Here is a 12,663-nt window from a genome sequence, read left to right on the forward strand (position 1 = left end):
AGTAGGAAAATGAGAGCACCCCTAGACATATTTTTTATATATAAAAGCAGTTGTTGTACCTACTGAGAAGATCCATTAGAAAAACAATTGTACCAAAAGGAATTATTGTGAGAATAAGAAATATTTCAAGGGGGCCCCTGTCACATTTTGTCCCCGCTCAGGGCACCCTGTCCCCCAAATCCGCCCCTGCTGGGTATTATTATTCCTAAACAGTGACCCATTGGCGTAAAGTGATCTGGCATATGCGAGCTAAGGACTGCGCTGCCCGGCAGACAGAGAAGGAGACGCTCCGCTCTCCGTCTCGCTTTGCGAAAGCATCTCCGACGCTAAACCTGTGGGGGCGGGGTTGAAGTCAAAAGGCGGAGCTAGCTCGAAGCAGCCTGAGCCGGGATTGGCTCTCGGCTTTAGCTGCCTGGCTATTGGCTGGGCGGGGACAGTATGATCGACAGCGACCAAGATGGCGGCGCCCACTGTTATTCCGGATACCGTCAGGTAGGCTCTGCTCTGCCGCCTCCTCCCTTGCGGGTCTGCCAAAGGCGCCGATAACCCCGTTTCTCCCGTTAAATATGACACGGGCAGGCCTTGAAACGGCGCCTTGGAACGGTTTCCAAAGCCAAGGCTTAAAGTAGTAAAAGCAAAGTGGTGTCTGGGCATGTGCAGGTTTCTTTCCCTGCACCAGCGTTACCTACCTAGTGGGGGACTGAGGCTGGGTCTCCGCAGCTGCAGGCTTGCCGGTATTCCTGTGCCTGAACAGTTCCGTGGCAACCGGGGTTGCTGTTGTGCACACGGTTATTGGGGGGCAAACTCTCCTGAACTCAGCGGGTCTTGGTTTCCGAGACGTCCATCAAATTGTGCTGCAAAGAAAACCTATTGCTGATTTCCCCCTCTTCGCATAGAAGTGCAGTGGTAGGAAAAGCAACAGCAGCAGCAGCATTTGCTGTTGAATAGCCTGTGATGTGTGTAGAGCAACGAACCAAATGAAAATCGCAGTAATGAGCTCAGCGACACACACTTTTAGGCAGGGCGGAGGGTGGTGTGCTGGTTGAGAAGCAGGAACTAGACAGCCCAAAACCAGATGTAAAATTCTGCTTGGGTATAACCCCCTCCAAGTCCTTTGTTCGCAGTTCCAGCATTTTTAGTTTCTAGCTTCCCAGAAGCTGAAATGCTATGCTCAAGCATAGAATAAAGTGGTAATTCAGTCTTCTTTTTTCTACAATTTTTATTAACTTTTCTATTTTACATTTTAGAATATTCATTTAAACAACCTCAAAATTTCAGTGACTTCCCTTCTTCTCTTCCCATGGTTCACTTTGCATAACATAAATCCCTGCATATTTTGTATTCCATTTGTAAGCCATTCAGTATTCCATTATTACATCCATCAAAACTTATTTACATTGTTAAATTTATCTTAATTCTGCCCACGTTTTCAAATGTACGCAATTCCCCCCTCCATATATTCAATAAACAGTTTAAATAAAGTGATAATTCTTGATCAGGAGACTGTTTCTTTTCTTTCCTTCGGCGGCTGCGTCTCTGGTGAAGGTTTTTTCACAACACCTGTGTGTTCAGGAACTTTGCCTGGGAAAGTAGGCAGCCCTTTTCATTGTTGTTTAAACCTCTTCCTGGCATCAGAAAAGAGCAGAGAAAAACTTATTGTGCCCACCAGGTCCCTTGTCTTTAACTGATTCTTGCCATCCTCTCTTCCCCTTTTCTAGTGTTCGAAAGGCTGTGTCCCTCATCAATGCTATAGACACAGGAAAGTTCTCTCGGTTGCTCTCCCGCATCCTTCAGAAGCTTCACCTAAAGGTTTGTATACACAGAGAGAAAATGACTGCACAATGCACAGTGAAATCTCTTAAGCTGGTAGTATCCATGGGCTACAACTGAGTATAGATTCCAGAAAAGTACAATACAATTGCTTGTCCAAGTGTCTCTGCCAATGGGAACTTTCCTTTGAGAGCTCTGTAAGGGCAATATTTTCTGCTGGGAGGAACACCTGGGGAAAAAAACCATTCAGTAGATGTTTCACAGGTTTTTTTAGCTTTGCGGGCACACTGATGGGGTTAAAAAATGCTGCTGTGGTCTGCTGTGCTCTCCTTTAGGCAATTTTATTTTGTGAACCATCCTGAGACATGCAGGTATAGGGTACTATATAAATTTATATATAAATTTATATATTTACTATATAAATTTACTATATAAATTTAATTATTACTATTGCCATCACTAAAAATTATTATTCCACTCTCATGGGAAATGGCTGAAAGCTAGTTCAATGACAGCCAGAGGATGAGGTTGGAAGAGATGGGAGTAGGAGAGGGAGCTATATAAAAGATGGTGACTCCTGTTTGAAGCTCTGGAGCGATTTTGCCTGTTAGTATAAATAATAATAAGCTAGGTGAACCAGTGGACTGACTCAGTGTAAAGCAGCTTTTGCCAATTTATGCTGTTTGTGAAAAGGCATGAGACCAATCAATCTAGTGAATAAAATAGTATCTTAATTTTTGGTAAATGGGAATCTTTTTATTTCAGGCTGAGAGTACTTTCACAGAAGAGGAGGAAGAAAAGCTTCAAGCCGCTTTTTCAGTGGAGAAGCAAGATCTCCATCTTGTCCTTGAAACCATTGCGTTCATTTTGGAACAGGTATCTTCTATTATAGTTCTATACTTTCAGTAAAAGGATGCAAAGTATAAGGGATAATCCTCCTCCTTTAAGGTACTGCATCATTAAAAACACTTGGGATTGCTTCTTCGTGCTTTAAGATTCCTGTACCTGCATGCTTATTAGTGAGTAAGCTGCATTGATCAGAATGGAACCTACCTTCCAAGAAAACATGCATAGGATTGTGATCTAAATTGGGATGATCTGGGTTTGTAATTCAGAATCCTGTGTGTGTGTGCGCGCGCACACATGTCACACATGTAGTCTTCCCTGTTTCTTGCAGTGGTATATATAATGGTGTGTTGTAGTGCATGGGACTGAAGAACATATACCATATGTTAACTGGGATAGGTGCATAGGAAGAAATAATAGAGCTGCAATTTGTTCCTGTTAGGCAGGCTTCCTCAACCTCGGCCCTCCAGATGTTTTGAGACTACACTTCCCAGCATCCCTGACCACTGGTCCTGCTAGCTAGGGATCATGGGAGCTGAAGGCCAAAAACATCTGGAGGGCTGAGGTTGAGGAAGCCTGCTATTAGGCATGTAAATAGGTTTACAAGTAATACAACATCCTGATCCTAAACATCGACTTAAGTAGGATTTTATCCTGGTACTGTATATCATGTGTCAATTGTACAAGGTCTTTCCAGACAATCGGTTTGCCCTGCAACAAATGTGCAGCTAATCGTTTCAAGGGTTCCTACAACTTTAAAGTATCCTTTCTGTTGCAGAAATATTTTGTTGTTAGAAACATTCTGTTCTTCCTTCAGCCAGTGCCCTCATTGCTGTTGTAAATTTTGTGCTAACTTTTTTTGTGCATTTTGGACATACCCACCTTGACTTAAATAATGAACTGTGAGTGTCAAATATTTACCATCACTTGGGTTGTTTAGCATGTTGTCTAGTGTATCAGCTAGGGAAATGTGTGTATTGCATTATTTTTCTTTTTTTTTTACAGGCTGTGTATCACAACTTGAAGCCAACTGTTCTGCAACAGCAGTTGGAGCATTCCAAAGTGGATCACGACAAAGCAGAAGCGTTTGCCACCACATGGGCTGCTGCAGGTCCAGAGACAGTGGAAAAGTTCAGACAGAGGACTTTGTCACCTCAGAAGGTAACAGTTACAGAAACATATAGAAAATACCTTTCCATTGGGACAAAGGATACACAGTAAATGGTGAATGTGATGCATATGAGCTAAGAACTAGGTGTGTGCCAAAATTGAAAGAAATATTTTAATAGTGAAAACCTAGATTTTATTGCTAGCCAAGCAATGTAAACATTCTAGTGTGTGTACATACATATGCATGAGTCATTTTTTGAGAGTTTGACACATTATGTTCAAAAAACAGCAACAAATCTTGCTTTGAACCCATTAATGCCTTGTAGAGAATCCAGTAGTTTACGTGACTGGCTTTTTGGTTGAATAAGATACTTGGCTGGTGTAAGAGAGTACAGCATTAAATGATTCAAATAAGGCAATGAAACCATTTATTTAAGAATAACATATTGCATAGTATTATCGGTAGATGTGGTTACTGGTTGAATTGTGAAATGTACTTGGGCAGTGTGCCCAAGTTTCCTTAAGGCAACACATACATGTAGCAAGATCAGAGCGTTTATTTATTTATTTATTTGTTCATTTATTAATGTCGCAATACATTAATAAATAATACATTCAGAGCATTCGTTTCTGTTGTATCACCACGAATCTTATTCTCTGCTGTGCCTCATCTTATTTTAATTGGTTGTCACTGTACTGATTGTTTACAGTTTTCATTCATGTACAGTTAAAAAAACATACATATGAGATGGATGCATAAGGGAGATGGGAGGAAATTAGAATGTACTGAGTATTAAAACCTGGGACTATTAAAAAAAATAACCACCTCTGTTACTGTTAAGAGCATAATTAAGGTGACAAATGAGTTTGGAAAGGTTTAAGCAAAAACTACTCTAATGGTGCTCTATCAAGAGAGTTGTGTTTACTTCTGTGCCTTATGTGGGATAGATTGCTTCTTTAAATGCTCTTACATACCCCATTAGGTAAGAAGGCAGGAAGGGGAACATTGTATTATGAACTTTTATTATTGATCCCGTGGAGTAGCTGCCCGAGCCCAGTAGATGGTTGAAAGGCTACAACACTTTTAGAGAGGCAGAAGGTCAGAGCCAGATGAAAAGGCAGGAGAATGTTAGCTCGTCCTTCGCTCTGACACATTTGCTTTTTGGGATTTTTTTAGTATTGGGTGCTATTTTAACAAGAGCTACCCTCGTGTTGCTTGGGAGAAGTACCAATCTGCAGCAGGCTCCATCAGCTGTTTCTGCTCTTAGGACTCATGTCAGCTGTTCTTGCATGGAAATGCCATATGTGTGAACCGGGTTGAATCAGTGTGATAGACATACACATACACTAACATGATTTGTGACAACCTGAAAGGAAGGGCTCAGATTATAGTAGTCATTAATGAAATCCACAAGCCAAATCTTCTCGTTTTCCCCTGGTAATTTTTTTAGACGAAGCATCTCCCCCCTGCCACTCAGCTTTCTAAAACAGTAGAAGGGAGCTGTCACCAAAGTTTAGGGGGCTGGGTGCCCTGTAGTCTACCCATGTTTGAGCATCATGGAAAAAGTTGCCCTTGTCGCTCAGAAATTGCAGTAGCTGCTCAGTTGCAGTAATCTCTCCCTTGTACGTGGTGAGTGTCGCCTGGCTGCAAGATGGCCTTTGCCATACTAGGCTCCCCAGGTATTTGCATAGGAAATGCTCGTGAGTGTAAAGCAGCCCTTGGTTTGCTTCATGTTGCATAAGCCAGGACAGGAGGGGCTGTGAAGGGAGCTTGGGGTTGCTGGTGCTAGAAGAAAGCTGAATGGTGTAGGTTTGAATGCAACAAACCTAGGACTATAAAGGACGCAAGTTCAGTAAAAGGCAAGCAGGAGTCAAGGAAAGGAGGTGGGAAGGAGAATATGGGAAAGGGGCTTGAAGAGGCAATGTCTGGAGCCCCATCAAAGGCTTCATACATGGCCTAGGAGCAAAAGGTTGTGTGAAAAGGGATCTTTTGGGACAAGGAGGATGCCATGTGTGGCGATCACACAGGGTCCCTGGATGTTTAACGGTCTATTGATCCCTGTGCCACCACTGTGCTTGCTTTCCCGCTGTCACCAACCCGTTAAAGGTAAAGGGACCCCTGACCATTAGGTCCAGTTGTGACCGACTCTGGGGTTGCGGCGCTCATCTTGCTTTACTGGCCGAGGGAGCCAGCGTACAGCTTCTGGGTCATGTGGCCAGCATGACTAAGCCGCTTCTGGCGAATCAGAGCAGCGCATGGAAACGCCGTTTACCTTCCCGCCGGAGTGGTACTTATTTATCTACTTGCACTTTGACATGCTTTCGAACTGCTAGGTTGGCAGGAGCAGGGACTGAGCAATGGGAGCTCACCCCATCGTGGGGATTCGAACTGCCGACCTTCTGATCGGCAAGTCCTAGGCTCTGTGGCTTAATCCACAGCGCCACCCGGGTCCCGCCACCAACCCGTTACTCTTGGGTAAAACACTGAGTCCAGACAGTTGTTAAAAGTGAACCAAATAAACAAGTTCATTTTATAAACATTAACAAGTTTATGGTTTCTCAGATAATATTCCTGTCAGTTTCTTAACTTTAGTTTCTTTACCGCCTATACCTTCCTAATACCTTCTGACTGATTATATCACCTCTTTGACTGACTCCTCTTAACAAATTCTCTCACTCTCTCACACCAGACTAGCCCAGCCCACAGACTTCCTTCTCCTCCAAAAACCTCTGTTCTTAAACCTTATACACAATTAACCCCGCCCCTTGGGTTCCCATTGGTTAGTCATTTTACAATTAGTTAACCCTTTCCTTATGAACCCAATATGATGTCACACACCTAGGAGGGCAAACGCCACCCCATGCCTCTGCTTTTTGATTTGTATTTCCACGATTGGTACAGTCCCTCAATAACTTAAATCGGGTCGGCAAAGTTTTTGTGACTTGGGCCGGTTCACGGTCCCGCAGACGCAACGGTGGGCTGAAGTGCGCGTGCATGCAGGCGCAAACACTATTTCCAGCGCTCCTTCTGGTGCGGAGGAGGCGTGCGCAGCTTCCCATTGGCTGCGGGAGCTTCCTGCAGCCAATGGGAAGCCTGCAGCCAATGGGAAGAGTGGTCCGCGCTCTGCTCCGCGCTGGTTTAGCACAGTGCACAGGAGCTGACCGAGTGGGCGGCAGGGATCCATGGGCCGGTTAAACGACCCCCATGGGGCTTAGGTTGTTGACCCCTGACTTAAATCCATGCTCATTTGCATGGATAGAACACAGGACGATATTCATTCTCACTGCCTTCATTTTGTGTTCTGTGGGTTGGTGGGGGGAGGTGGAAGCAGTTATTGGCTTCAAATGGCTTCTTGTACAGGTATTTAACATAGATTAAAATCTCTGCCTGCCTGTAGCTGTTTGGAAGCAATGCGTTAGAAGCTGCCTTGAAATTAACTGGAATAAATTCAAAGCATGAGTGTTCACATTAACAGCTTGGTTAGGGGTACTGCTAATGCCAGAAGGAGCAGAACTATTAGAAGTAGATCCAGATACATGGCTAGATCTAATATAAAAATAAACGTTTAGTTTTATTTTTCTTTTGTGCTCAAGGGATGACATAATGAGGGACTGGTGTGGTCTGACTGATAGTTGATTATAACAGAGATCAATACGAGATTTATTACTGTGCCATAACTTTGTGGTTGCTCTTTTTTCATTGTGCTTATACTATTGCTGTGTTAGCAATCTTTTCTTTTTTTAAAAAAAAAGAAGAAGAAAAATTCATCAAAAGATGATTCTACGGCTTTAACTTTTTATATATACTTTTTTATGCTGGCAAGATTCTACTGCTAACCCGCTGAAGGTTGACACACAAAACAAAAATCCACAAAAGTTAAGTGAATGAAACCAGCCCACATTATGCTTTATAGCAGTGGTTCCTAATTACCGTATTTTTCGCCCTATAGGACGCACTTTTCCCCCTCCAAAAATGAAGGGGAAATGTGTGTGCGTCCTATGGGGCGAATGCAGGCTTTCGCTGAAGCCTGGAGAGCGAGAGGGGTCGGTGCGCGTCCAGGCTTCGCGGACCTCTCCACAAGCAGCGGGAGCGCTCCCGCTGCTTGCGGAGAGTTGCCTGCATGCTGAAGCCTGCGCGCGCTGAGCTCAGCGCATACAGGCTTCGCGGACCTCTCCGCAAGCAGCGGGAACACTCCCGCTGCTTGCGGAGAGTTGCCTGCATGCCGAAGCCTGCGCGCGCTGAACTCAGTGCATCCAGGCTTCGCGGACCTCTCCACAAGCAGCGGGAGCGCTCCCGCTGCTTGCGGAGAGTTGCCTGCATGCTGAAGCCTGCCCTCGCTGAGCTCAGTGCGTCCAGGCTTCGCAGACCTCTCAGCAAGCAGCGGGAGCCAGCGCTGGGCTCCCACAGCTTGCAGAGAGCTGCCTGTTTGGCGGCTGAGGTCGGGGGAAGCTCGAGCCTCCCCCGCCCCAGCCCCGTGCCCGGGGGGAAAAAAATAATTTCCCCCCCTTTATTTCCCCCCCAAAAAACTAGGTGTGCCTTATGGGACGGTGCGTCCTATAGGGCGAAAAATACGGTAGCTAAGTACTGCAGACCTCTGCTTTTCAAAAGCCAAGCCATGGACCCCCTACTTTTGAAAATGTTGATATCTCTATGGTGGTTTTTGTTAGGTGAATGGAACTATGGACCCCCTGAGTGGCTTACATGAACCTTCTGGGGTTCAGGGACCACCAGTTGGGAAGCCCTGCTTTATAGGCTCAGATTTGCTCACAGTTCTTTTCTTGACATGATGATGTGTTGGATCCCAAGGCTTGAAATCCTCTCCCCTTCTCCATGCCCATCGTTGCAAGTAGCCAGGCACTAAGAAACCTTATACATTCCTAGGAAGGGGGTGCTGTGTGGCCCATTGGCTGCACCATAGCCACCAAATGTGATGTGATTGGTTTAAGCAGCTGCAACCGTTTTTCGTCTGGGCTCCATGTCCAAAAGAAGCTTGCTACTGCTCAGATGAGATGCTTCAAGATTGGTGTTTAATGCATATGTAGCCACTGGCTCTAGCTGTATCCCAGTTCCCAGAGATGCTTTTGATGCAGAGAATACCAGTCCATTCCTAGGGGAAGGACAAAAGTTCATTGCTGAGTTTTCTTTAAATATGGGCTAGTAGTTTTAATGAGTGTTTGAAAAATAGGACATACAAAAAAGAATGGGAAAAATTAATAATCTCCCCACGAGAACACTGTAAGCAAATCAAAACGTTAGCTGGACTTTAAGAACCACTTGTAAAGTAACGGGTTTTATGTACAACTTACACTTATGAGAAGTATGGAGAATATATTGATATGTAGATTGGTAAAAAATTGTTATTAGGACCCATGTAAGGGATGGGGGGAAGTCACGAGATTCAGAGAATCTCATGGCTTGATTATATAAAGAATTTTTGTTACCACTTTGTAATTATAAAAACTAATAAAAAATATTTCAAAAACAAAGAAAAGAAAAAGAAAAATAGGACATAGAGTAGTGAAAAAGGTCCAGTAGAAGACTCTCTTTTGGAAGAATCCCTTTTTGCTGAAAACGAGAAACATTTGCTGAAGAGCAGGTGGTTTGTAGCTTCCCATATTTTTTCTGGCAATGTCCTCTTTTCAGGAGCTTAGAGCCACTGTCTGTTTAAAGATCCTCCTGCGTTAATGTTTAACGATGCTTATCGTCCTCTTTTTAGCTTGTTTCCTAAAACGATGTTGGGCTTTGTCACCTTTGTCATTACTACAGAGGCTGTTTTAACACTGTTATAAATCACATTAACTTCATTTTTAAATGCATCACCTAACCTGTCTGCAGTCTCTTTCTCACTCCCTAGTCTCTTCACCTGTTCCCGCCTCTCGGGAGCATGAATCCTTCACGCGCAGATTCCTTAGCTTAAAATTGGAGCACAAATAAGAAATTTATGCAAGTGTGACTTTTCGGTGCTGGAAACAAGCGTTTCTGCCAATAGCAGCTTCCATCCAAGGTCAAATAGCACCTAGAGGAAGGGATTCTCATCAGGATCCTGAGGGAGGAATTAACCCTAACCCCCCCCTCCACTATGCCTGCTATTTAAGAAGAAACAAATGCAGGTTTTTCTAATTTGAGCCACTGCTGTACTCTTTGAGGTTTTTGGGTAGATGGGATTGGGAGGAATATGTAAACTGGATTGAAATTTATATATCAAAAAGAGGACTGTGTAGGCCAAGAATGTGTCTATAAAGTGTGTTTGTGTAGGGTAAAAAGGTAAAGGGACCCCTGACCATTAGGTTCAGTCGTGGCCGACTCTGGGGTTGCGGCGCTCATCTCGCTTTCCTGGCCGAGGGAGCCGGCATTTGTCCACAGACAGCTTCCGGGTCATGTGGCCAGCATGACAAAGCCGCTTCTGGCGAACCAGAGCAGCACACGGAAACGCCGTTTACCTTCCCGCCGGAGCGGTACCTATTTATCTACTTGCACTTTGACGTACCTATTTATCTACTTGCACTTTGACGTACCTATTTATCTACTTGCACTTTGACGTACCTATTTATCTACTTGCACTTTGACGTGCTTTCGAACTGCTAGGTTGGCAGGAGCAGGGACCGAGCAACGGGAGCTCACCCCATCGCGGGGATTTGAACCGCCGACCTTCTGATCGGCAAGTCCTAGGCTCTGTGGTTTAACCCACAGCGCCACCAGCGTCCCTTTTGTTTGTGTAGGGTACCCCCATGCAAAACATAGGTGCCCGTAATTAGTATTTAGGGATCCCAGTTCACAAAAATGCTTGCTGAACTGGAAGTAGCTTTCAAGTGTTCAGGGAAAGCTCTAACAGTTGTATTCTTTACGGCAACCCTGTAAAATAGGTTGATATTACTATCCCTCATAGGGTAGTTGGGGAAATGAAGGCAGAGCGAGATGGGGTGGCCTAAGGCAGAGATAAGATTCAAAGCAGAGACTGATTCGCAGTTCATTCTTTTAGCTGCTGCGCTGCACTGTTGGTTGAGGTTATCTGCGGAAGTGGTGGGCTGTTGTTCCTAAATAAAACAAAATATTGTGCGAACTGCAGCAGTGAAAATAGTTCATGGCACAGGCTGTTGAAGGAAGGAAAGGGTGTGTGTGTGTATATATATATTCTCATCTTTCTAGTCAATTGTTTTTATGACTCTGTACAAGTTTGCTTAAAACTGTTTTGTCATCCGTTATATATGTTAGTAGGGTCCCAGATTTTTCAAGCACCCTTAATTTAGATACTGTGAGGTTATGCAGTGCCCTCATTAAAGAGTGCCGTTGCTTAATGAAGGGTTACTCACTGCATATGTATATAGTTTTAATTCTATCAATGTTTAATTGCTTTTTAATTATTGTTTTCGTTTTGAGCAGTTCTTGATTTTATTTGTAAGCAATCTTGAGTCCTGGCAGGGAAGAAGGCAAGGTATAAATATAATGATGATGATGATGATGATGATGATGATGATGATGATGGTACTTGCAGAAAGCAACCTGCTGGTCAGTTTCTACTGAGCTGCATAGTCTCTGTCGGTGTTGGGATTCCTCCAAAGAGAACTATGTAGAATTTGGTCTGATCTTGCAAATACCTTGTTCTTAAGAGTGTATGGTTGGAATACATTGGCTGTTAAAGCGATTGTGTATGTGTGTGTGCATTGTTTTTTTGTTGTGTAAATTCGAAACACATTGGTGGACCATGGGGAGTCTTTAAAGTGGGGAGGGACATAGACCACTCAAGAATGAAGTCAGCGCTTTCCCATTCTAATGTAATACTGAAGGTTATCCACTGTCTGATAAGTTATTGCTTCTGGGAAATGATTTTGAACTGTGTAATTCTACATATTAGGTGTGATAATTTTGCACGCACACATTCAAAAAAAAAAAACCAAACCCCAGCCTTAAAACTTGTGTTTGGTAAGAGACCTACTGTATGTAGCAATATATTGTTGTATAACATTTTTTCAAAAGCAAATCTCTGTAAAATAATTTTGCTTACTTGGAGGGTTCCTTAATTCTCAGCATGTGTTAAGTAACCCACTTCTCTATGCCTATATGCCTTGTCCCATTTTATTGCGATCATATATCATGTACTCTTAGCAGTCAGAATTGGATGGACTCTATTATATTCAATCTTCCTTTCAATAAAATAAATAGGTAAGCCATTCTGAAGCCCCAGGCAGCATATGGTACATTAATCAAAGATTTTGAAAGCATAGCTGTACTTCTAGAAATGTGGGGTGAAAACTCCACTTGAATTGCACTGGAAAATCAGACTATCCAATCTATGAAAAGGTTACTTGTGTTTTCCTTTGCTTTCTAGCTCCGCTAATCTGCAGTGTAATTTGTGATATTTTTAAAGTGTGCATTAAATCTGAATATATATTTTTTCTAATAGTTTTCAATGCCATTGTGGTAAAATAACCATACGTCAAAGAAAGTGTAGTTGTGAGGAAAACCTGTGTTCCATGCACAGCAATGCTCGCATGGTGTACAGTGGTACCTCAGGTTAAGTACTTAATTTGTTCTGGAGGTCCGTTCTTAACCTGAAGCACCACTTTAGCTAATGGGGCCTCCCGCTGCTGCCACGCCGCCCGAGCACGATTTCTGTTCTCGTCCTGAAGCAAAGTTCTTAACCCGAGGTACTATTTCTGGGTTAGCGGAGTCTGTAACATGAAGCGTATGTATCCTGAAGCGTATTACCATGAAGCGTATGTAACTCGAGGTACCACTGTATTGACACAACATCACATTTCATGAGTTGGGGATGGTAGAAAAGGGAGCCAGCATGATGCAGTCGAAGAGCTTCTGAAATGGCTGATAAACGTGTGGAATTGTTTATGCCACAAAAGGAATCGTTGTTGTTATTTGTATTTATGAATTTCTCTTCCACCAAGGGACCTTGGGGTGATTCACAGCAAAATATTCATAAA

The 12,663-nt window shown here is 43.5% G+C and overlaps 1 protein-coding gene across 2 annotated transcripts in view; it reads left to right on the plus strand.

The window, feature by feature from the left end:
- The first annotated feature begins 400 nt into the window (after positions 1–400).
- Positions 401–12,663, plus strand: part of COMMD10 (COMM domain containing 10) — a 57,064-nt gene continuing 44,801 nt past the window's right edge. For both annotated transcript variants that reach the window (XR_014539825.1, XM_083577202.1), the window contains exons 1-4: positions 401–492; positions 1,719–1,809; positions 2,536–2,646; positions 3,622–3,777. Coding sequence is in view for 1 of the 2 variants with exons in the window: in XM_083577202.1 (XP_083433328.1) it covers positions 458–492; positions 1,719–1,809; positions 2,536–2,646; positions 3,622–3,777 (393 nt within the window). In the remaining variant the exon portion in view is untranslated. The remainder of the gene's footprint in view (positions 493–1,718; positions 1,810–2,535; positions 2,647–3,621; positions 3,778–12,663) is intronic.

This window comes from Podarcis filfolensis, assembly GCF_964270895.1.
Source record: "Podarcis filfolensis genome assembly, chromosome: 11".
Lineage (NCBI taxonomy): Eukaryota > Metazoa > Chordata > Lepidosauria > Squamata > Lacertidae > Podarcis > Podarcis filfolensis.